This window comes from Castor canadensis, chromosome 4, assembly GCF_047511655.1.
Source record: "Castor canadensis chromosome 4, mCasCan1.hap1v2, whole genome shotgun sequence".
Taxonomy (NCBI): Eukaryota; Metazoa; Chordata; class Mammalia; order Rodentia; family Castoridae; genus Castor; species Castor canadensis.
This window is the reverse complement of record NC_133389.1, coordinates 99,447,823-99,472,972: the sequence shown is the minus strand read 5'-3', so window position 1 is coordinate 99,472,972 and position 25,150 is coordinate 99,447,823. Positions and strand designations below refer to the sequence as shown.

The 25,150-nt window shown below is 36.6% G+C and overlaps 1 protein-coding gene and 1 long non-coding RNA gene across 18 annotated transcripts in view; one reads left to right on the top strand and one right to left on the bottom strand.

The window, feature by feature from the left end:
• The window catches only part of Gtdc1 (glycosyltransferase like domain containing 1), a 428,360-nt gene that overhangs the window by 385,772 nt on the left and 17,438 nt on the right, over positions 1–25,150 (top strand). For 15 of the 17 annotated variants that reach the window (XM_074070680.1, XM_074070686.1, XM_074070691.1 and 12 more), the window contains 3 exons: positions 2,562–2,632; positions 3,334–3,425; positions 8,312–8,604. In XM_074070680.1, the coding sequence (XP_073926781.1) occupies positions 2,562–2,632; positions 3,334–3,425; positions 8,312–8,395 (247 nt within the window). In that variant the 3' untranslated portion in view covers positions 8,396–8,604. Of the gene's footprint in view, positions 1–2,561; positions 2,633–3,333; positions 3,426–8,311; positions 8,605–25,150 lie in introns of those variants that run through there. The other 2 variants (XM_074070676.1, XM_074070677.1) reach the window with 1 other exon arrangement.
• On the bottom strand, positions 8,810–14,318 carry LOC141422558 (uncharacterized). Its single transcript, XR_012447189.1, has 3 exons — positions 14,190–14,318; positions 13,796–13,922; positions 8,810–8,913 (listed from the first exon to the last, which is right to left on the bottom strand). It is a non-coding gene; the product is annotated as an uncharacterized lncRNA (long non-coding RNA).

Below are 25,150 nucleotides of genomic sequence, written 5' to 3'. Positions count from 1 at the left end.
ACCATAACATAAAATATGAGTTACTTACAATAACTAATTTTAATCCCATCTGCTAAGTATGACAACATTAGCATTTCCACTTAATTAAAAACACCCTTAAAGCAGCAATGTTTTAATCACTCCATTTTATTTACTCTCCTCCAGTGTCACATATAATTGTAACTTTTTATTTTTTAATAATGAGGGATTTTTTTTCCTCCTTGCATCACACAAAAAAGTGCTGTCGATAATTAGCAGTCTTCTGTTATTAGTAGACTCAGGTGTCACAACTGTGTCTCATCCTCATTACAGTAAAAAATTTCACCTATCAGATTCATTATTGCTAGATAATGCAACTGAGAGCCTTTGCAGGCCCTCCAGAAAAGTAATTCAGCCAAGCAAAATTATCAGCTAATTATATTTAGAATCAAAAGCCCAACAACTATTTGCAGATAAATTGTATGAATTGAAGTGAATAGATCTGAATATTAAGATTCATAGATTTAGCAGATGATTTGTTAATTGGAATAAAAAGGTCATTCACTAGTCATTTTAACAATAGATCAATTGGAACCCTATTTATTATTTAACTGGTGGTGCATAAGGATCAAAATGATGAATAATTGTATTATTGTCTTGGTGATAATTTTTTTCAAAATAATAAAATATGAGACACTAATGTATACATAAATTTGTTTTAAAATATTAAAGCCTTGTTCATGTATTTTAAAATATAGTCCTGATTTAAATAATATATATAACAAAATTAAGTCAAAAACATAACCAAAAGAGATGGCGATTATTTCTTGATGAGTTAGAAATATAACTATGAATAAGATGATTTATAAATAAAAGTTTAAAATCCAAAATCTATAAATGTTTTTCTTCCTAAATCAAATAATGCTGTTATTATCTTTACTGTGTGATCTTTTAATTAGCAGAGGTTTTTTGGACATGGTATGGAACATACTCATATAATGACTCAAATGTAAGTTGGACTGTGATTTTTCTTTCAGGGAACAGAAAACTCTGACTCAAATCCATTATTAAAAAGCAGATAACATGTGCGTTCTGAAATGCTTGTGACTCCACTTTTGATTTTATGTAATTATAAGAGAATGTTCATACGTATCTGCTTTTCAGTTGGCATGGCATTTTAAAACTGAATGTCTTTGGATAAACTGCATATTTGCTTTTGGTTCATGAAGTATATCATGGGTTTAGATGCTCAAAAGTTTTCTTAATGTTTTACACTACAGTACAGTGTGGTTTATAGCTATGTTTACAATAAGAATTTCTGGTACCTTCCATATGTAGAAAAGAATTAAATGTTATTTTGAGTTGTAAAACTAATAATTGGTCCTTGAACCTTTGTCTTTCTACTGTGTTATCTTGTAACATATATCAATTCTCAAGCAAAACTTTGAACTTGGTATATTTCCAAAGTTTGCAGCTCAAAGTAAATACTTTCCTTTAAACTAATTTCAGTTTAACATAATAAAATAGGGAAAACATCAACCACTTAAAAACAGCTTAAATTGCATGTACTTTGTCACTGTAAATAAACAAGGTAAACATTGACATGACTTTAAATTATTCTTGGGCTGAAAAAAAATCTGCAGTTCAAAATAAATTCCGCCTTTGGTCAACATTTTGGATGCAATTCAAAGTTTCTCATAAAATAAACATATTTTAAAGAGTGTTTTGAATTTCACTGCATAATTTCTAGCCAACAGAAATGACAGTATCTTTAAAGTTTATTATATGTCAGATCAATAACCATTATGTGGACCTAATACAACCATCTAGATATAGTGCCTTCCCTCTACTTAACCCTTACCACTGTGCTGTGGGAAAAAAAACTTCCTAGGGGGGTCCATGGGGAAATTCTCTCGCAAAGCAAAACTTCCGTGTTTATTTAATAATAAAAGTATTATTTCTTAATAAAATGGAAAGTAAGCTGAATGTTTAGTTAAAAAAGCAAAATGTTCATGAAACTAGTTTTCATGGGAGTTTTTCAACAAAGGGAAGAGTTTTACATTCTGCATAATAACAAATTGTTTCAAAGCATGAGCTTAAAATGAAAATGTCCCATCACAACAGATTGTAAGGTTTCTTTTTTTTTTTTTTTTCTGCTGGTTTTAAAAGTGCCTCGATCATTTCTACGGCTTCACTGCTAAAGTTGAGTAATTGCTATTTTATTTAAACATTTTTTTTTAAAATGAACATTCTGAGGCTTTCTAGCATTATTAAGAAAAGCTGTCCATACTTTACCATGTTGTTACATGTGTTTATCTGCTGATTATAAAATGTGTTAAACAGTATTTTAAAAACAAAAAAAATGCAGCACTGCGCTTTGATTAATTCAGTGAACAAAACATATGCTGTTGGTTCTGTTCTATGAAATTTGTATATGATCAATAAAATGTTTTAAAAGAGCAACTTTGGCTTTTAAGACTGTGCTGCCGACCATGTTTTTTGTCCCAGTTAACTCTGGGCTCATACTGTTAACTTAGGCAAACAAAACCACTTTCTGGCTATGTTGCTAATATATTCTTATCCTCTTTCTGAAATTTCTTTAGGTTGGAAGCTGTATATTGTGGTTGTTACCCACTTTGTCCCAAAGATTTGGTTTATCCTGAAATATTTCCAGGTAGTTGTTTTAATGTGCTTTTGTCTTCGTTGTGATTTAATACATGATTCATGTTAAATTAGAAAGTTTGAAAATAAACTTAGGCAGGAGCAATTGTTTATTTGGCAAGTCAACATGTTAGTGTTAAGGAAAATTTTATGTGTTTTAATACATTAGAGTAAGCTTATATTTGCCATCTGTTCTTTTAAGATAACAAAAAAAGCAAGTTTTCAAATAGCATTCTTCATTGTTAGCATACACATCCCATAATGATGGATTTTTATAAGCAGGTCAGTGCTGCTACAATTGCTTACAGATTTTTTTAATGATATACACAGAGAAAAATCAAGGACTGAAAGTCACACCAAATTATTTAAACAGTTGACTAGTTAATAATATGCAACTGTTGTAAGGGTACATATGACTATAGTACTAGTTGTTTGAAAAATTTCTCATCACTAAATATATCACATATGCATTGTGTTACATTAGAATAATGTATTTTAATCACCCAGAGGAGATGTCTAAACAGCACAACTACACAGTCTTATTTAGCATTAAACATCCTTGTGAGCTGAGGTAACCTTATAAAATCATGCTTAAATAATGTAAAACACGAGGCGGCACAGAGCAATATGCATTTTTAATTAGTAAAGTGACTAATATCGAGTGTGTGCTTTGAGGTTTTTGTTTCATTAAAAATGTATCTGTTTTTCCTGCAGCTGAATATCTGTATTCTACACCTGAACAGCTCACAAAAAGGCTCCAGAATTTCTGCAAGAGACCAGATATTATAAGAAAACATCTCTATAAGGTAGTTGTTAAGAAGAGATTTACATGGTGTAAATGCCATATTGAAGTACAAAGAAAAAAATCCTTAAAAAGAAACATTTAATTAACGTACTAATGTTTAAAGGAAACATGCTAGGGAGGGATATTAGTTGTTACACTAACAAGGATTAATTAAACTGGATGCCAGTTGTATTAACCTAGGTCTTATGAAATACGTGCACTTAATGCACAGTACATGCTTTTTTAAAATTTAGTGTTTTCTAAGATGACTGTCCTTTACATTTAGCCCCAAGAGGCTTATAAAAATGAACCTGGATTAATGTAACTCATTAGTTTAAAAGGAAGTAAAAGAAAGATTCTACAGTTATACTAATGAGGATAAGCCTTTCTTCCCATCCTAATCAAATCTTTAGTCCTCAAAAACTCAGGTGAATGACATTAGTGAAGTTTGGTGTTCATTTTTTAACTACTTTAAAGACAACTTTCAAAACTCGAATATTTTCCTGGTCTTGTTTAACCATATGACATAAAGATCCTCAGTTTGTTTAGAATTAAGACTGTCAGTTTCATTTTTGAGTGACAAAGGCAAAAGGAAAATAGATAAATAGCATCATCATTCGTTCCCCCCATTCATTATCTTTTTCCCTTATTTGAATCAAAATTTTTACATTGTTGAAATAACAACACAAAGAGGCCCTACTAAAAGTCTTAAGTAACTGAAGTAGGATAAATCTGGTTTATGTGTTTCAAAGGTGGCTTTAGGCCATGAGTGATACACCTTTTTGTATTCTTTGAATGTAGCCTCTTCTTTTTACACAAATTCAGTACAGTTTACCAATCTAGAAGTTTTATAGTCTGGCATGTTTTAATTTTCCTATGCTAATATATAACCACCTATATAAAATACAGTTCTTGCCTTTTTCTCTCTTTTTTCATAGCCTAAAATACATATTTACATAGTGATACATCAAAATATGACTTTGTTTCTCCAGGAAACAGTTAAACTTCAAGAAAAAGGAAGAGAACCAAAAATGCAATTTAACACCCAATTTCAAGCTCATTATCTTTCATTGTCTATTAACTTGGCAATGGTTCAGAAGGTAGCTCATAGTAGTTTAAAATGCTGACTGCACAATTCCAGGCCTCAGGATCACTCTGCGAGTCAGTCCTATTGTATCTTACATACAGGAAGCTTCACAGAGAAGGCAGACCTCCAAGCTTCACTCTAGTATTTCCTACTTTTTAAAGTACAGGAGTAGTTTTGTTTGTATAGAACATACATTGAATTATCTCTCATGTGATAGTCAAAATAGGCAGATTATGAAAATTAAGGAAATATAAACCGTATTAGTATAAATGAATTCATTTTTTATATATGACACAAATGTATTTTCAGTGAACTCAAAGTTAAATTACTGATTTTTGTTTATTTAGGTGTTCTGCATCCAGTAAATTTTTGGTGGAGTATTTACAAATGTATTTCCACCACCAAAATTTATCAGTTCTTTTTGTGTTGCTTCAGGTTAAACCTTATTAACCCTGTTACCCTATATCTGTGAATTTTTAACCATTTCAAAAGTTCCTACAACAAGTTGTCTGTAGTTAAAAAAGAAAGCAGATCTCCAGCTAAAATATTTTAATCCAATTACTGCCATAACATAGCTAAATTATTTATTTTACAAATAACTTCTGGGAAAATTCTGATAGAATGGTAGCTTAGTGGTATGATGTTAATATACAGAATTCTTCATATAGCTTAAAAAATACCTATACTTTAAATATTGCTTCATTGAGTTTTTACATGTGAATCCTTATATATTTTTTTAGTTTGTAAATCATAAAATCCTCCATTTCAATGTTTCATAAATTAGTAATTCAGATATAAGCATTTATATGTATAATTTAAATGTTTTTATCATGGACTTTTTATTATAAATTTACAATATGCCTTCATATATGTCCTCATTCATAGACCATAGTGATATTACATCTAAAAATCTCAAAAATTAAAGAAATTTGTCCAAAATTACAAGTAACCCATGGTTTTATGATGCAGTTATGAGGATAAATTGGCATGTTGCAGGACATATAGTTTAAAAATCATAGGAAGGAGCATGGACTTGGTGTGTCCAGGAGAGTAAAACTTACACTTAAAACATAAAAAAAGAATGTCTTCTAAAGACACAATAAATTATGATAATTTTTTCACCTTATGTCTTATAAAAATATGCACATTTTCAGGTAACATTTGTTTTCACGAAGTACTAGAGAGTTATCTCTTCCAAGGCAGCTTTTTGTGTACTTTTCTTATGCAATTAAAGTGTCTTTCTTCTATGAAGAGAATATGAGGTTTTTTGTAGATTTATTCCACTGGACAGTGCTGTTTTGCTTTTATAAAGCATATGCTTCTAAGATCTAAAAACATACCATGTCGCTGAATTCTTTAATTTGTTTCTTTTACATTTTTACACCTTATTCTTTTTGTTGTTAAAATTTACAATTTAAAATCATTTCAGCTTCTTTTCATATGGAGTTCACTTTAGGATAGAATTTTTCATACGAATTCACACTTAGAAATTTAATGGCTAGAATAAGGCTACTAACACTTGGCTTTCTTCTCACAAGAGACATTATACTTTCAATATGAGTTAGAGTTTGAAGGCTATAACTTGAATCAGGATTTGAAACAGAATGCTAGATATTGAAAAACAGAAACAGAATTTACTTTTTTTCTTAAACTGATTTGACTACAGAATTCTGTGTCCATGACTTCTCACCTGAAATGATTTCAGGCCCTAGATATTTAAATTCCTCCAAATGTGTGCTTTCTCTTTCCCTCTCCCTCTCTCTCTCCCTCTCTCTCTCCCCTTTTCTCTCTCTCTCTCTCTCTCTCTCTCTCTCTCTCTCTCTCTCTCTCTCTCTCTCTCTCCCCCTCTCTTCCCTTCTCTCTCTCTCTCTCACACCCACACCCACACACACACTTAGAATCTTTAGAGAAATCTAATGCATACAAAATTTAAATGTTTCTTAACACTCTTAAAATTCTAAAACCAAATGTATGGTTTAGTCATTGATTATAACTTTCTTTCTTATAACTGTAGGATATACCCTTCTCTATAGAGCTGAGACAGATGTATTGACCATGTGCTTGCCTAGAAAAAAATTGGTTCCACTTCATCCACAATAGAGAGCTCTTTCAGACTACTAAACCTTCCTTGAGCACAAATTTCTAGAAAAAATTATAACATAGCCAGCCATAGATTAACGTCTCACACTAACAATGGTTATTCCTTTCCAACCCAAGCAAGTTTATACCATGAAGTTTTTAACCTCACTTTTACTATGTGATTTTACTTGTTGAAATTTTCCACCAATTGTTTAAGACCAGTACTTCATAGTTTTAGATAATCTTTTATCATTTTATTTTAAAATGCTTTTTAAAATGTATAGATAGCCCCCTTGTTAGCAGTATTGAAAACAGAACAAGAGTACAAATGGAGCACTTGTATAAGGTATATACCACCTGAACTAAAAGAAGAGATTTTCATTCCTGTCCTATTTTCTCTTTTACTTTTATTTACAAACTGAGCAATAATCTGTGATGAAGACAGGAGGTGTTATTCTCTCTTTTGCTATTTGCAAGTGAACTGTAGTTTTTTTAAGTTTTTTTTTTGTTTGTTTTGTTTTTTTTAGTTTGTCCTCCTCTTCAAGTTCTTCAACATTTAAGAGACCTGCTGTTATTTGAGGAGAGAATTTTCAGTTTGATGCTTAAAACTAATTCCAAACAATGATTAAGCTTACAATTTAGACTCCATGCCCAGAAAAGCCATTTGTGGTTGTCTTAATTATGTCAGGCTACATCTATTCAAACCACAGCCAAGCCACTTTAAGTTTTCTCCAGCAGACTGGTCACTTTAGAGCCCCTTTTAATTTGAGCTTATGTTCCAGATACGAACAAGGTGTTGCGCACTGCTATTAACACTCCTCCAGAGTCCTTACTTTTTCCTTAAAAATGAAAATGTAAATATTCTGACATTCTAAGGACTTCTAAAATCTCTCAACTGGACCAGCAAAATTTAAGGCAAATTCTCAGCCTCAAACTTTTTCTCTTTTTTTTTCTCTCTCTATATTCTTTCCTCCCTTCTTCTTTTCCTTCTCTTTCCCCCTTCCTCCCTTCCTTTTCTCTTCTTCTCTTGATTTTATTTGGTTCGGTTTTCCTTTGATTAGTCTAAATAAAATAAAAGCAAGAAACCCTTAACATAATAGATATGTTTGGCCGATTAAAAGCAGTTAGAGGTTTTGTCTTTCTCTGCTCTTCATTTACAGCCTGGCTTTAGGTGATTTCTTGGCCTCTATATGATTCATCTACAAATCTAGAAGAATTTTTTTCAATAGTAATAGCATTTTCCCCCTGAGGTAGTGCTATAATGAAATAATGAATATAAACCCATTTGTAAATGTGAAGCACTTTATAAATTCCATGTAATAGAAAAGGCATTTGTCTTGTGTCTTCACTGCTTATAAGTAGAATTCACATTAGCAAAAACATGTATTAAGAGTGTTGTGTATCTTATGTTTATAAAAAGTTAAAAGTTGGATGATAAACTTCTAATAGCCGTCATCCATAACATAAACCAGGAAATATGTGCGCAGCAGAATGTACCCATTTGGGGGGGGAAAAAAAACAGTGTTTTTCTGCTATAGTTGGAAATACAGTGACACTTTAAGCCAATCAGAAACTGGGATTTCCTGAGGTGATGGAACTCAAGAACCATTTACTTGGTGGTTTTTGAAATACAATTGATGCAAGTGATAAAAACATGCACTCTGAATTTTCAGCCTTCTCTCGTATTTCAGTAGTTCATGCTTCTTCATTGCTTGCTCTTCTTTCCCTCCTCCTTGTTACAGGGTGAAATGGTTCCGTTCTCTTGGGCAGCCCTTCATGGTAAATTCAGGTCTCTGCTTACAACAGAACCTAAGGAAGATTTGTGACAGATGGGGCTAAGTCACAAACTTGCAGCCTAAGGCAGAATCTGAAGAACTTTCCAGAGTGTGCCCATATTTACCTGATCAGAGAGAAAAGAAAATCTGCAGAGGAAGCTGAGCCTGGCTGCTTGTCATAGCTGACACAGAGCCATCTGCCACAAACCTGTGGCGGCTTCAGATCTCCAATCCCTGCCACCACCCCAACTCAAATTAAATACAGATTCCTAGAGACGTTATGATGGTTACACATGTCCTCGGCATCACATGTAGGAGACTGTTCAAAAAAAAAATATGTGGCCTGTTGTATAACCGCACTCATGTATCCCATATGTGGTGCCACATTGAATTTCCGGTTGAATCCATTTTTATCCTTTGTACTGGATGACATGGTGCCTGAATTCTTTCTTTTTGCCGACACGATGGCAGCCAAACTGCAGCTTCAAACGCTCATACTTGGCTGGGTTTCTACCTGGGCTGCCAGGTTATCATTGGAGCCTTCTTGTGTCCTCAAAGGGCCACAGAGCCTGAAAGGAGGATCAGAATGCAACCAGATTAATGGGGCAGCCACCTCAGAATTGTTTGTGGGCAAAAATCTGCTTTAGCACTTTTCCTTTAGCAAATTAATGATTCTCTGGCACAGGAGTTTTTAAGTGAAGGTATTAATAAGGGGTCTGGCAGGTACTCCCATGATTCACATAGTTACATTTGCATTTAATTAATCTTAAAGAAAGTTGCAGAATAAACAGCTGTAATTCGGACAAACATGGCAGATACAGTCAGTGGAGCCCTCTCACCCATAAAATGAGCACTGAGATACTTGTTTTAATTTTCTCCAGGGGTTAAAATAGAAAAATTAAAATACTTCTAACAAAACCAGTAATTTTAATACAAATATCCTTCAAAAATATTTGCATCCAGCTACAAATACAGTCTTTGAAAGATAAATTACTTTTGATTCCAATAGTCAAGCTACTGTATTTGTTGATAAAAAAATGTTCTGAATGACTAGATTGCAAAATAAATTTTTAATGAAGTGCCCACTGCAGTTTTTAATTAGCATATTCATTTACGTGTAAGTGTATATCTATCTGTATGTTTCTCACTGAACATTTTCCTTGTCAGAGACAACAAATACAATTGTTTCTTTTCTGGATGAACAAGGATCTGTTTTGCAAATGTTTGTAAGATATTATGACATTTCCAAGATTTTCTTTGCATTCTGGAAAGCAGGAGGTAAACATTTGTAGTCATTAAGGTAAAGTCTGTTGATAAACCATCTTCTGTTACTGACAGGTAAATTGTAACTTTCCTAGCTTTTGAAATGAGTATTTTCTATACACTGCAGAGTAAGGAGAAGCCAGGGAAAGGTGGCTAGACAAGTGCCAAACCTGGCTATCTGGCTTCTAGAAGGGCTGAGTGATCTTGTAAGCATCAAAGTTGGAGCAGTCAGTGGTACCAAAGTTCAATAGAGCCCATATAACAGATAGCAAAATTGAAAGCAAGGAATAGATCAAGGTTCGGAAGCTAGACACAGCCCTCAGATGAGATTGGGTGCATTCAGGGTGGTATAACCATAGACCAGACACAGTCCTCAGGATACAGGCAGTCTTGCAGATCAGTGAAAGCAGTTCAGTCCATGAGGCCTGGCAATTTCAAAATAAAGAGGCAGATGCAACAAGCTCAGTCTTTGAACAGAGACTTCTCTCCACATCAAGCATGAGCTCTATAGTTTATGATGGGCCCCTATACCACTAGCCTGTAGTTCTTTCTTACAGGGAGGTCACTGAACAAATTACCTTCTCATTCATAAAACAAAAGGCTTAGGAACTATTTCAGAAGTCCCTTCCAGTCTAAGACTGTGTACCTTGGGATCTGGCAGAGATTCTCCATTTGAGAGAAAAATTAAGGATTTAAAAAGTTCATAGACATTTAATTCTCTTGAGTAAGGGTTTACTTTAATACTCTTCAGTGAAATGAACTATTCAGAAAGGTTCTGTATCACAAATGACATCTTCTAAGACAATAGATCTTACATTCAAGAAACAATGCTTAGTTTTGCTTTGTTTTTCTATTCTGAAAGTATTCTGGTGGATAAGATCTTACATGCACAGCTATCCATGTATTTTCTTACTAACCAGTGGGCGGGGGGTGGGGGGAAGAACTAAATATCTTTCAGAGAATCTATCTGAAACATTTGAACATTTTCCTCTTTTTTTTTTTTTGCCAGTATGATTTTGAATGTTGCCTCTGTATGGGTAGCATAAATTCTTGGTTACACCCAGAATTCAAATCAAATTTTGTCTTTAGCTATGCCCATCATTCCTTTGAGCATAAAACTTACATTAAAGCTATTACTTAAGAAAACTATGCTGTCAAATTTGGCACTAGCACGTGTACTTCTCAGCAACCTTGGTATAGTAGAATACATGTTAGCTGAAGTCAATGGATAACTGAAAGTACAACTTGACTCATTAATTCTTATTTTCCTGGAAAAAATCCCCACATTTCTTGTTTTAAGTAGATTACTTTTACCCTTTCAAAGTAAATCATTAAACCAAATTAATTTTAAATATCTTTAGAAGTCTGCCCATTATCAAGTCCTCAATGCAATAAGATGCTCGCCCTAAATTTACTTTGTTTCTATATTAAATAATGGCGTACCTAGTTCTTATCCTAACTTGTTTATGCAGTGTTGATCAGAAATAGGTCAAAAGGCCTTTGTCAAGATATTTCTACTTTAGCAGGTATCCTACAAATACAGGTAAGCTTTAATGTCCTGCTCTTATTCTCAGTTCTTCAGACATGGCATATAAAGATAACAGCAGAAACCATAAATCAGTGGAAACCCTTACCCACAGAAAACTGCATAGATTAATTTCAACACCTTGAAATGCATCTGGAAACAAAGATTTCATTTTATGTTGAAACTTAATTATATTTGATATTTTTAAAAGTAAAATCTGTTTTGAGAAAGCATCTGCTACCCAGAAATATTACGAACCACAAAAGAAATTTCATTTAAGTCTCAAGATAGTTTGTATGGATGATAGAATCAGTCTTTAAATAATATCCCAAGCCATTCTTTAATGATGACATATTCTGTGATTCTTATTCTCCTATAAACTATTGGCAGGTATCACCCTTTCTACTTCAATTAAAAATTGGTCAGTATTTGCTGTCAGATCTTATATCTAACAATGAAGAGATTAAATCCATCAACTTAAACATGTTTCATCTTAACCAAACTGAGATACAGGAGGACAACTGATTCTTCTATATTATGCCCTCCCTTCAAAGCTATTCATTAAAGTAGAACTGGGAAAATTTTTAAGCAATTCCACCAGCTGCTCAAAGATACGTAAATATGTGATTAAAGTATTACTCAAAAAAAAAAAAAAAAGATAGCCATTAACACCAACTTTATAATAATGGTTACTTCAGAGAAGTTCCAGTGTAAAGAAAAAGACATCTGCGGGAGGGGACACATTCTCTGTACAGCTAACAGTCTTTTTCTAAAGCTAGATCTAGGTCTATAAAGGCTTATTACTAGTCATTACTTATGACTTTTTACATGTCTTAAATGTTACTAGATATACCCTTCCATAGGAGTTATTAATACTTTGAGAAGCACGTGGTTAGTTTTGCTTGCAACGCCATCCTAAACATTTTGTGATTTCCTAAACTGTTGATTGACTCACAAAACCATTTCCCTCTGACAGTAATAAAAGCTGTTCCAACTGACAATGTTACATAAGAAGATTTCCCTCTACTTACCAGGAGCCAAAAACTTCACTTCAACCCTGAAACAAGTCATACTATGGAGAAAGTCAGACTTGGCTCTCTAGGGATTCCTTTGTTGGGAGTTGCTGATCCCCATTTTCACCTAATGCCTGTGTCACTATACATGCAAACAGAAAGCTACATCTCTGTGAACTCCCTTTTGAAAGTACTGAGTAAGATGAAGACACAAGTTAAATTCACCATGTTTTCATCTCGAAAAATTCAGAGATGCATGGTAGAATACAGAAATTCTCAGCTCTTAACCACACTGCCCATTTCACATATACCTGTCCTCTTTCTTCTTCAAGACAAAATAGTGAATTGTGTCCTGTCATTGCCATCCCCCTACCCCAGGAGAAGGAAGCTCCTTCTAGTATCCTTAGGATGCCCTTGTTGCATGGAAGGCACACACGGCTTCAAGAACCAGGATCCTCATCCCTCATTTTTCTAAATTAGCACTTAAAATCAACACATCAGATCCCTTATTCTTTCTCATAGCTCAATGATTATGAATTTCAACCCTAGGAGATGTTCCTAATTGTTTTCATAAGCTGAATTGATGACCTTTAGGAGATAATCTAAAAAACATATTACTGTCCTGTCAGTCCCTGTTTAAATAACAGGCATAATATAGAATCCTAGAAGCTGTGACTCTACTAGGAATATGTACTTGTGTAACCTTTCTCTAGGAATGTGAAGTCCTTTGTATTTGACAATTTAATGTTTCCCATATCATTTCACAATTGAGAAAATTAAGGCATATAGTGCTATATTTAGAAAACAGAGCATATTAGAGATACTGAAAGACTTTGTGCCTGGGACTTCACTGTTGTTTGTGTGTCTTTCAGGAAGCACCAAATTCAAGAGCATAACTCAAATGGACCCCTACTTCTCTTGTATCTCTCTTCCCCACCAAGCAAAGAGTAGCAGAGGTGGTGCTTTGTGAATCACACTGTTGGTTGGTGATAAAAAGAACGTGAGAGACCATGAAGTATGGCCAGTATTTTAAGTGTTTTATTGTTACTATTATTCTGCCTTTAAAGAGGCAGTCTCTACCTCTTAACCCTAACAAGCGCCCCACCCCCCAATTTCCTGTGGCCTTATAGTGGGCTGGACTCATATATTTAGGAAACTTCTCTGGCCCTCCTGATAAGCATTTGTTTTTGTGACCTTTCCACTTTAGATATAGGGAAGCTGAGGGCCTAAGGAGAAGTTGACCTGCTTGGGTCTGGTGGTAGTAGAAAGAGGTCTGGACCTCAGATTTTCTGGGGCTCTTTCTTTGGGTTGTGCTCAGCTCCATTGGTGGAAACCAGCCCTTAAAGAAGAAGGAGGAAATACTTGTTCCACCTATTTTCCCTTTTTCTTCTTTTACCCTTTGCTATCAGAAGAAACAAATGTCAATAGGTTACTAATACCTTACTATAGATTTATAACATGTTTCACCTGGCTATATTTGTATTCTAGCAATAGAAAAGAACTGATTTCTGGTACTGAAATTTCTGATTCTGTAGCACCTGTGATATTTCTGAACCGCTGACTCTTCTCTGTTGCTTTTAAAATCATGCAGTGATGAAGTTGCTCATCCACGTAGATGTAGGGCTACAAAAGGTACCCCTGCATTCTCACCTGGGGCAAAGGGCTGAGGATCAGAGGGAGCAGGTGGCGGCAGCAGCACCTTCAACTGTGCAGTGCTGGGTCTGCTGCATCTCATCCCAATAGATAACCCAGAAATTACATCCTGAAACTTATTTTCCTGGAAAGAAAAGGAAGGGGAGGAAAAACTTTAAAAGAAGATACTTTTAATGTTGTATTAGAATGTAATTCATAGGGAAATTTATGCCTGAGATATGAATTTCTGAAAATAGGGGTTTTTAAAGGAAAACACTGACACATCCTTAATTATAGAGTAATAAATATCAGTGGTATATTATCTTCTGATATTTCCTTACACAGATATCAAAGCATGCAGCTGTTCCTGAAAATTGATAATCAAGTACAATATATTACATCTTTTACTTACAACACACCCTCCAACTAAGCAGCATCATGGAGCACTTAGCAGTGAGAAGCAGAGCTGCTCATAGTGGAAACCTAACTGAACAAATTGGCTTTGAATTGTAACTTTAGACTTGTAGTCAACCAAAATGCCTGTCCTTGCCAGGAAAGGCATTCCAAAGGCAAAGAACATGCCAAGTAAAAAGCCTTTGGTTCAGGATTATGGAGGCAGTTCTGAAAAGCCAGCATAACTTAATGATCAATCAAGAAAATATAGAGTAGTAACTGTACAATTGAACGATACATAAAAATTGTACGGAGCATTAATAGAGGAGTGGGGAGGTAGAATGGGATTTTACCAGAAAGTATTAAGCTCTTAGAAAGCTCCATTTATTGCCTTTAATCCAGGCAGCAGAAAGAGGGAGGGTGGAATGGTCAAAGAAAAGTATGTGGACAACTGTGGGGGGTAGAGGAGGAAATGAAGGTTAAACAAGGCCAATATGATTCAGAATAAAAGGAAGGGAGGGAAGTATAAGGAGCCAGCTGCAATTACTAAATGTTACATTAAGAAGAGCTGAAATTGAGAGGGGGAGTTCTGGGTATTTTACTAAGTGGATTAATGTCCTCTTCCTTGGGTGTCTGAAATTGCAGATTTTAATTTATTTGGTGCAGGGATTTATTGTGAAATTCTTAATGGCAGGAGGGGGTAAACACTTAAAAGCAGAGAAGAGAAACATATAATAACCTATCAATTTAATTATAATTAACAGAGTTTGAAGTTATGGAGAATGGTAAATCGCCAAAAGAAAGTTTCTTAAATATTTAGTCCATGATAACAGGACTTAAAGGGAAATAAGAGGTACATTCAAAAAGACAAAAAAGGGCTGGGATGTAGCTCGGTGGTACAGCGCTTGCCTAGCATGCGTGAGGCCCTGGGTTCGATCCCAGCACCAAAAAAGAAAAGACAAAAAAAAAAAAACCTCTCCCCAAAAAGACAAAAAAAAATCCCACATAGATGTGTGAAGCCAAGGAATTTGAATGACTTAGGAGCTAGTTTTATTGCCATTCTCCTTTCTCCACCCATTTAAAAAAATAAATCATAACTCTGGCATTTAGAAATCTAGTCATGAACATCATTTATTAATATAAACTAAGTACTGTGCTGTTCTGTGGTGGGTGGTAAGAACACTAACAACAACTGGCCCAAAGCAAGGGCAACAGGATGATCCACTCAAACACAGCAAAGCTGTAAGAAAAGGAAAACTCCTAATTTGCTGTTTTACCGTATTTATTTTACTGAAGGATAAAGCCAAAAAGTGGAGAGGGTGTGGCTAAATGACAGGCCTACTTGCCTAAGAGAAGATTGTTTAAAAGTTCTCTAAATATGTATCAGAAGGCAGGGAGAGGATTGAAACCTTGTGTGTTTTACATCAGTTAATCTGCTTATCTACTTTCTGGGAAGGTAAGAAAGAAGGCTCTCTGTCTTCTACCACTGAAGAAACAATCATATTCTTACGCCAAGTATGCCTGGCTGTCATCTGGCAACCAGTCCAAAGACAACTCAGTTCAGTCATTTGCCTGGCCAGTAAATGTCAGGATCATTTAAATTGGAATTATGGATCAGAAGGTACTTAAGAATTACCGATATGCAGCTACTAATCTTGAATGCAAATAGTATTATTTGGGGTGTGGGCAAATCACGTTACTGGAACCACATGAAAAAGCACTTGGAAATTTTTTTTCTCAAAGTGCTGTGGGGAAATAAGATGGGCGAAAAACATAAAATTGAAAAACTGGGAAGACATCATCTACAAAAAGGAAAACTGGTGAAATGAGTAAGTGGTGTGGCCTTGGTACCTTCAACTGCATCATTTTATCAGCTGAAAATAAACAGCTTACTAACAGACAAACTCTTAATTTCTAAAACTGACCCAGCAACAGCAGGGAGAAAATGCAGAAGGGTGCAGCGGGTGGTGGCTCAGGGAACTTGGAAGTCATCTGCTCTCTACTTAACAGTGTTAGCAATGAGAGTGCAAAACTAGATTTGTAATGTGTGTAGGCTTTAGAGTCTGCATTCTTCTCCATCTTCTCTGCACAATTCAGGACATTGTGGAATTCAACCTGTATCTAGTATCTTAGGGACAAGGTGGAGAATGTTTTGAGATCATGATTAATTAAAAGGAAAGGAATCAAAGTAGACATCTCTCCATTTTCCATTTGATCCGCAGAGTGGAGAGCCCTGGAGGGGAATTTGTGCTCTCTGGTGCTTGCAGCTCCATTCCCTGGCTTTCAGTCCCTTTGGCTTCCCTTCCCCCCTGTTTTTCTAATTCGGCGATACCAGGCCAATAAAATGGAATCTCCAAAATTGCAAAACAAAATGTGTATGTGTGTGCGTGTGTGGTGTATTATCTTACTGAAGATAATATGTTGCAACACTTTAAGCACCAAATTTTAAAACTTAAAAATGTATAAGTAATGAAGTTTTGAAGAAGCAAAATGTGCTCGAGCTGAGTATTTATAGTCTTTTCTGTAAGAAGAGGTGTATCAGCAAACTGTCCTCCTACCGATGGAGCGTGCAGCTGTGATTTGGCCCCAGGCACCACCTACCCAGACTCACTACCTAATGCATTTTACATTTGCACATATTATAAACGGTGGGGGAGAGAAAGGGCCTCCCCCAGCCCCAGCTCTCTGTTTTCGTGTCGCGGCCGTCAACTGACACATGGAAAATGTGGTATATGGTTTGGTTTGCCTTTAATCTGTAATTAAGGATCCCTTGTCTGGGCTTACTACCTCTTTTCTCCTTTCCTCCCTGCCTCTCATTTCTCCCTCCCTCGGTGGGATCTGGCCCCGCGCTGTAGGTTGGGGACTCTAGGGGTCACGGGGTGGGGGATGGCGGGAGAGCGGGAGCTAGAGGCACTGGGCGCTACCCGGGCCCCTGCTGGCCCCGAGACTAGGGTCTGCCGAGTGCCTAGCGTCGGAACAGCTGCGCCCACGTTGGCCAAAGCGATTAGAGCCAAGCGGGGCATTGGGGGGAGGCAGCGGGGAGGACAGGGTGCTCCTTGCGACCTTCCGCGCGCGCCTGGGGGTTTGGACCGGGCTAGGGCCCCCGGTCGCCCAGCCGCCGCTGTCGCCGCATGTCTGCGTCCCCAGTGCTAAGCGCCTTTGCAGCGGACGAACTCATGCTCGGATCAGCTGTGGCGCCCACCCTCGACGCGTCGCTTGCTGATAGTCCAAAAGAGGGGTGTGTGTAGGGGGGTGTTCCACACCTCTTCTGGCGGGAGAAAGTGAGGGAGTGGACGTGGAGGTCACAAAGTAGTAACCAACCCCTTTCTTGGTGGCCTGGGCGCCAAGAGAGAGGATAGCCGAAAGCCGGAGCCGACTGGGACCATTAAGGGCTAGTTAAAAGTTGCCGGCACAGAGAACCCCGGGCGCCGGTGGCCGCCGCGCTCACACCCACGCGGCTCCCGGGCTCACCCGTGCTGGCACGCGCATACCGGCGCGCGCACACCCGACACGCGCGCACTGGCACGCACCGTGACGCGCGCGCCGACCCTCCCAGACTGACACACGCGCACGGATGGATGGCCCACTGCTGGCCTCGCCTGCTTGTGCAGGGCTGAAGTCCCTGCTGGGCACCTCAAGAAGGAAGCGCAGCCCCGGCAGGACCGAAAGAACCCTGTTCTCCACGCGGCTGGACATCCCACTGAACTTGAGTTGGCTGTCCTCAGTCCCCAGTAACAGAATACCATGAAGATGCAAAACCAGAACTCCTGGTCTCTAATCTAACACCCTGCACACACACTTCTTAAAAATTTGACCTAAGCAAATCCCAGGAGGAAGTGGAGATGGGCACTGAGACTACAGGCAGAGACTCCGGCGATATCTTGTTAATGCTCCTCTCTGACTCTGGTATATGCAGGCTGTGACTTAAATCCCTCCCCGTGGAAGCTTTCTTCTTCATTTCACCCCTGTGTTCTGGATCATATACTCTGTTTCTCTCCCTGTTCACAAGTGGTTATGTAGGAGAAGGGAAGAGTATTTTGGCAGGAGACTATATAGAAACATAACATTGATTTGCCACTTATTTGGGGAAAGGTTTAATATTTTGAAGCTTCTAATTGTCTAAAAGCCTCCCCCGTGCTAGTATTATTATCATTAAGTGTTTAAGTGTTAAGTGCACACGTTTAGAACTATATGTGTCAGAGAAAAATGTCCGTCGTTCCTGTTCTTATCAGTGCTTTTCCCCCATCTAACCATGTAGGTTGTAGCATAATTTTCTCACTGTTTTTCACAATAGCGATTTTTAGCAGAAGTGATGCACACCGGTGACCAAATACCAATACATTAGTCTGGAGTGTTGGTGACCATCCCTGACGTCTGTCACTCAAGGTTTTCCTCCTAGAATATGAAATACTCCTCAAAATATATGGGTGGGTGGATTGGTTAAAAATATGAGAAAAGCACAGCAGGGGTAAAGAGAAGTTGAGAGAGGGTGGCCTACATAAGCCTACCCTTGGAAGACTGAAAAACAACACATGGGAGGTGTACTTAGAAGAAAATGTCTGTAAACAATGATAATCAGGGCATTCAAAATCATAAAATGGATTGAAATATCTGATTCATTATTTATTCATCATAGCACAACTTTGCAAATCTGAGAACAGTGTTTGAAAACCAAGTGCCTTCTATTTTGTGCATCAAGTCAGCAGATGGGTCTCCCTTCTAATCTACAGCTAAAGGGTTAAACTACAATTTTAGAAAGGAATCTCAGGAAATGACATTAAGATCTGATACATGTCCTTTACTTTCTGGAAATAATATACCCCAAAGAATGAATGTATGTATGTATATTCATATACATATATTTATATGTACTTCTTGATATCATGATAACATTTCTCTTTCTAAGTACAAGTGTCAGACTGATTTCCGTTTGTGTAAGTGTTTTTAAAACTGTGAGGGCACTTTCACTACTATGAAAGCTGTGGAAGCAATGAAGGGGAACTTGTTTTAACTCCATAATAGCAGGTTACATAGTAAATGAACACTGATGGTCAAATAGCCAATTATGGTATAAATATCCATTGTTTACAGAGAGGTGTTAAATGAGCCTTTGGACTACAAAGGATTAGGGCCCTCTAAGCTACAATTTGTTCTTCAACCCATTATGCCTTCCCTAAAAAAGGCCAATGCCATTGTAGGTAATATGCACACAGAACATACTTCTCTATGTTGATTTTAGTTTGCTTTATTTCAATGCACACTGTTGTTTACTTTTTAAAATTTAAATAAATGTCAGCATTGTATAATTTCTATGTTAACAAAGCAGTGAGCAAAATCCCTTGTATGTTTATAAAATATTATTGTTTAATTCACATAGTTTAGAAATTCCAAATGTTGAGAATAGGAAGGAGGCCAAATACCATCTGTTTATAACTATGATGCATCGTAATATGTGTACTTTTAAAAGGAGTTTGGTCAATCATGCCACTATTTTATCTGCTCAGAATATGTTGAAGATTTAAAATGTAATTTACAGGATTACTTTTAGTGCGTTGCATCCAACTGTGCGTTGTAAAGAAATCAGTCTCTTGTGTTTTTCTGAAATTAATCATGTAACAGCCCCAATTAATAGGGGCTGTTAAATGTGTCACTTTTTGCTTAGCTCCAGAATTCTTCTAACTTTGGCTCAGTCCATCTTCTTGATGTTGATAAAAACTCCAAGGACAAATGAAACAAAACACTCCTAGCTGTGTCTTTCTGCCAAGAGATAGTCACTTAGAATGGGAGGAAGGGTATGATAACTAATAATTAGCTAACATCAGCCCCAAGAAATTACCTGTGAAATATCCTTCGGTAGTGGGTTGAAAAACAACATTTGACACTCCTTTTTTTTAAATAGTACATTCTTGTCCCTGAAACTTCTGATTTAACTTACCTTTTATTTCAAAGGCACCTAATTGCATACCATATAACAAAGGGAGTATACTTACTTGCAGTAGATGAGCAGGGTTTTGTTTTTTGGGTTTTTATTAAAAGCTACAAACTCAAGTTATTTAGTTAGGAATTGTCCCCCTGCAAACTAGATAATGTAGCAGCTGGCCTTCAATTCCTGACAGCCATAATTTTGAAGTCCAGAGGTAATTTTAGGATCACACACCATGGGGTCTCTTAAGAAGGAAGAACCAGAGATGAACTCAGATGTTCACAAAGGATTTAGAAAAATGTGATTTTTAAAAAATTATCAGCTAATAATGGTGGCTTGGTTGATTTTTAGCAAGGTAGAATGAGTGGAAAGCTAATCTGAAATGCTTTTGCAGATGAACACATGCAGAAGTATGAAAACAAACTCACAATAGACTGTGCACGTTCTGGATGTTTTACTTCTCAGTACAGTGTTCATTGAAAAAACACTGCTATAAAGTGGTTCTTTGTGCTATTTAGTAATATCTGTCTTCTCACAGATTTAGTTTTAACAGCTTTATTTAAAATTATAACAACCTAAATTAGTTACTTATATATAATTTAAAACATTAGGAGTACCTTATCCAAATAAACAAGCTGACGTATACCGTTTTTTCTATCTAAATTTTACATTTTAAAGAGAATTTTTCTCTCTTCTGATGTTTTTCCCCTCAAAAGATGAATCCATTGGGTCTGTATGTTATAGAAATTTGTTTAGGCTTGTTTTCCATAGAGTAAAATAAGAAAATGCCAGATACCTTTGTCCCCCCCCATAATGCACAGATGTACAGAATAGGAAATGAAAGAAAGGAGAAGAAAGAGAAGGAGGAAGAGGGGAGAGGGAAGAGGAAAAAGGAGGGAGGAGGAAAAAGAAGAAGAAAGGAGGAGGAGGAAGACTAGAAGAAGGGAAGAATTAAAAAGAGGAAAGGAAGAAAGAAAAGAAGGAAATGATGGAGGGAGGAAGGGACAAAGGAAGGAATGAAGGAATGGATAAACAAAAGAAATGGGAGAAAGTACAGGAGAAAGAAAGGGAGGTGGAAAAGTGGAAGATAGAACTGGGATAAAGGGGTTATAACATACAAAACTATCCAAATTGCTTTGAGTGAATAAGACATAAATACGTGAAATGAGAAAGACAAGGTATAATGTACCTACTATAAATAGTAAGTACTTCATGTACCTACAGTAAGTACAAGTTACTGTAAGTGTAAAACGATGATTTTAAGTGCTGGAATTACTGGAACATGCTTTCCTTCTGAGTATTTTGGCTAGTAGTTAATTCCTTAGCAAGTTAAACAAGCTGAAAATGAGTAAACCCTCTGGAACTCCCCAAGTCTAATGAACTGCAGTGGATATATAATCAAAATTGAAATTGTCATGTAGGTGTGCATTTCATGATCCCTTTAGAGCCGAGTTAGAGGAATAGCAGTGACCTGCTGTTGTCTTGACAGCTAAATCACTTTATAAAATATTCTTTAATAAGTTATTTTAGAGCCCTAAAGTAAAGCCATATAACTTGACCATTACTGAGTGGGCATTTATAGGTATCATATTTAAATTGGGTGAAGGATAAAAGAAAGGAATTAATCAGAAAAATGTATGGGAAACCATTTGCTTCTTCCAATTAATTTAAAGCAAGCCAGAAGCTTTCTCTTAATCTTGTTTTTTATGAAGAATAACTCACCCAAAGAAAAGTCAGTTGAGGACTGCTACTAAACAAACAAAAACAGCAACAAAAATATTGCTTTTGGAGGGAGAGAATAGAGAATATAGTAAACTCACCCATTTTAAAACTTAAAAAGAAAAGACATAAATTTAATACACACAATAAATAATAAATATTCTTCAGTTTTATATGATGGCTAATTAAGGGAAAAGTCAATGTGGAAAATTCAGAAAGAGAGATGAACATAACAAGGTAATTAACTCTTTGCTCCTTTAGCCTTACAGAAGAGAAAGTAGGGTAAGATTTCTTTTAAGTTCAGACCTGAAGCAACCTCAGATTTTAAATCTGCCTCTGCAAGAAGAATCAAAGGAATCCTAGTAGCTCCCCAACCAGAGCATGAGTTGCTGTTGGCCCCAGTCTGACCTCGCTGCCTCAGAGTCCCAGTCTTTGGATTCTTTGCTCTTTGATGGAGTTCTTGTCTGTATCAGAGATAATCAACAGTTGGTGTCTTGCCTTATTCTCTTGGACCTTCTGCTGGCTCAATCCATGTAGCTTTTTGTAGTTTTAGATGAACTTTTCATCTTCATAATACTCCTGTGAAATAGCTAAGCCATAGCTTTAGTCAGATTTCAGAGGAAGCAACTCAAAACCACACTGCTAGTAAGTTGAGACAGAACTGGGACTTAGATGTCTCTTCACATGGTACTCGGTCCCCTCTTTTGCTTTAGATGGGACTCATATTTTGTTCTTCATTTGAATTGTGAGCATAGAAATAAGTTACAATTACAACCTGTGGATTGGGTGAGGAGAACAAGGAAAAGGAAGAAGAGTAGATTCAGTAGGATGATAAGGAAAAAGAAATCAAAGAAAATAATCTCCAAATTTTTCTGTGAAGTGGGAAAGCCTAAGTCTTTAAATTGCTCCTATTCTGCCTACAGAAATTAATAAGGAGGGAAGTACTTCCTGAAAATTGTATCATATAAAGGAAAAACAAATTCCAAAGCTATCACAGTACATTGTGCTTTCAAGGTTAGAAATCCAAAGTAGATAATCCATTGCCAGAGCTCAGATAGGCTACAAGCTACATTTTGAGTAGAAGGTGAGGAGCTACTCTGCTTAAAAAATTAACAGAAATTTAAGAAGACTGTAAAAAATTCATAGGGAGGGAAAGAAAATGGTCACAGAATGAAGGGACATTAGCTAGGACTAAGATAACATTTAGCAACATGCTCTCCCAAGATGGGACATAGTTGGCTCTGTATTCTTTTTGTTAGAGGAGTATATGACACTCAGATCTTACATCGTGTTCCACTATAACCTCTGTTACTCCATCCAGCCTGCAGAAACTCTACTACACAAAACTTGCAAGAATGATGACATAGGGAAGGTAGGCACAGGTGGCATTACACAAGGTACGACTTACAATTCAGACAGAATGTTTATGGACTTGGGAAATAGGACCAAGAGACATTTAAAGGAAATGGAAGCCCTCTGAGAATGACCAAGAAACAAGGAAATTCATGATGAAAGTAGTCTTGGGGAAAGCACACTTCTGGTTGTTGATGTTCTGCACCCTTGATATTTTGGACTCCTCAACATCTACCTACACTTTTACCAAAATCTGAATTCTATTTGAGGAAATAATTCCTGATTACTGAATATAATCAGATCTATTTATTGAATCTTGCCTTGAATAAAGGAACAAAAGATACAATATTGGTACTACAGTCCATCTGACCCAGAGGAGTCTAGCCACACTGCTTACCCAAAGACTGCCGTTAAGAGTCTGCTTCCTAACCTCCACAGTCCCTGGGGTCCCTAACAATCCAAAACTCAGGCTCTGCCTCCCTTTGTTTTGTTCTTTATCCATTATGATTCTGTTGTGACAAAAAGTAGAAAGCCTGGGCTCAACTGACTTGCTTAGTAAAGAAAAACTATCATTTCAGATAACAGAGGAGGATGGTGTACAGGGACTACATCTTTCTACTCTATCATCCTGACTTGTTAGCTTCTCTTTAGCTGGCCCTCTTTGGTTATAAGAGGGCTGGAGCAATCAAGCCACCACATCCTTACTATATCCTTCTTTCCAGACACAGAAGGGATTTTTTTTTTTCTGTGTCCCTTTCTCCAGCCGAGAGTTTTCCAGAAGTCCATCAGGAGAATTCCCCACAAAACTTGTTGTGACACATATGCATAAACTGGCAATGGTATGGGAATGGCTTCTATCAATGAAAATCTAACCCTAGCTGGGTGTGGTCACATACTTCTGCAATCCTACAATTGGAAGGCTGAGGAAGGAGGATCACAAGTTCAAAGTCAGCCTGACTTACATAGAAAGCTCCAGGCCAACCTGGACTATATAACAAGACCTGCTTTAAAGACAAAACAAACAAACAAAAGCAACTCACCCCTAATCTGGAGGCATATGAATGTGAGATAAACAGATCACAAACAAAATTAAGATGAGGATCACAAAGACAAGAGAGAGGAAATAGCTGTTTGGTAAACAACCCCTACTGCAACTTCTTACAATAAGTGCATTTATGCCTGGTTCAGTCAGATTTGGTCTCTGTTCCTTATAAACAAGGATTTCTAATGAATGTATATTATTAAAACTACTACTGGGATTTTATTAACTTTAGATAGCTTGGTAGATAGATGTAATTTTCTTTTTCCTTCAAAGTTCTTTTTTGCCTCTTTCCATTTTTTAGTGTATATAAAGAAATATTTTGAAATATATTTTCATTTTCTAGGTGCCAAACATTTATTGGCCAAGATTTAAAATTTCCTAATAATAATTTCCCAAATATGTTTAATGTCTTCCTTAACATGTTTGTGTACTCCATTTTTGTTCATTCAGTAATTGATTTAGTCATCAATTTCTTCTTTGTTCATTCAAAAAATGTTATTAGGTGCCTAATGTATTTATAGAAGGCATTGGATTAGCAAAACAAAGATTTAGCCTGGTATGATGGCTTGCCTGTAATCCTAGCTTCTCTGGAGGCAGAGATCAGGAGGATCACAGTTCCAGGCCAGCCCAGGCAAAAACTTAGTGAGACTCTGTCTGAAAAATAACTAAAAAGCAAAAAGAGCTGGAGGTGTAGCTCAAGCAGTAGAGGGTTTGTCTAGCAAGCACAAGGCCCTTAGTTCAAACCCATTGTCACCAAAAAAAAGAAAAGAAAAAGGGAAAAACCCTCAAATGTTAAAGAACAATTATACTTCAAACCCTTTTACTTTATAACATTCTAAAAAAGGGAGCAAGAGGCAGAAATGAGGAAGACATGGATATACCCAGACTTATTTTTTTCTCTAACAAGTTTCCCCACTTTGCTTGGTTTTCTCCACTCCTTGTG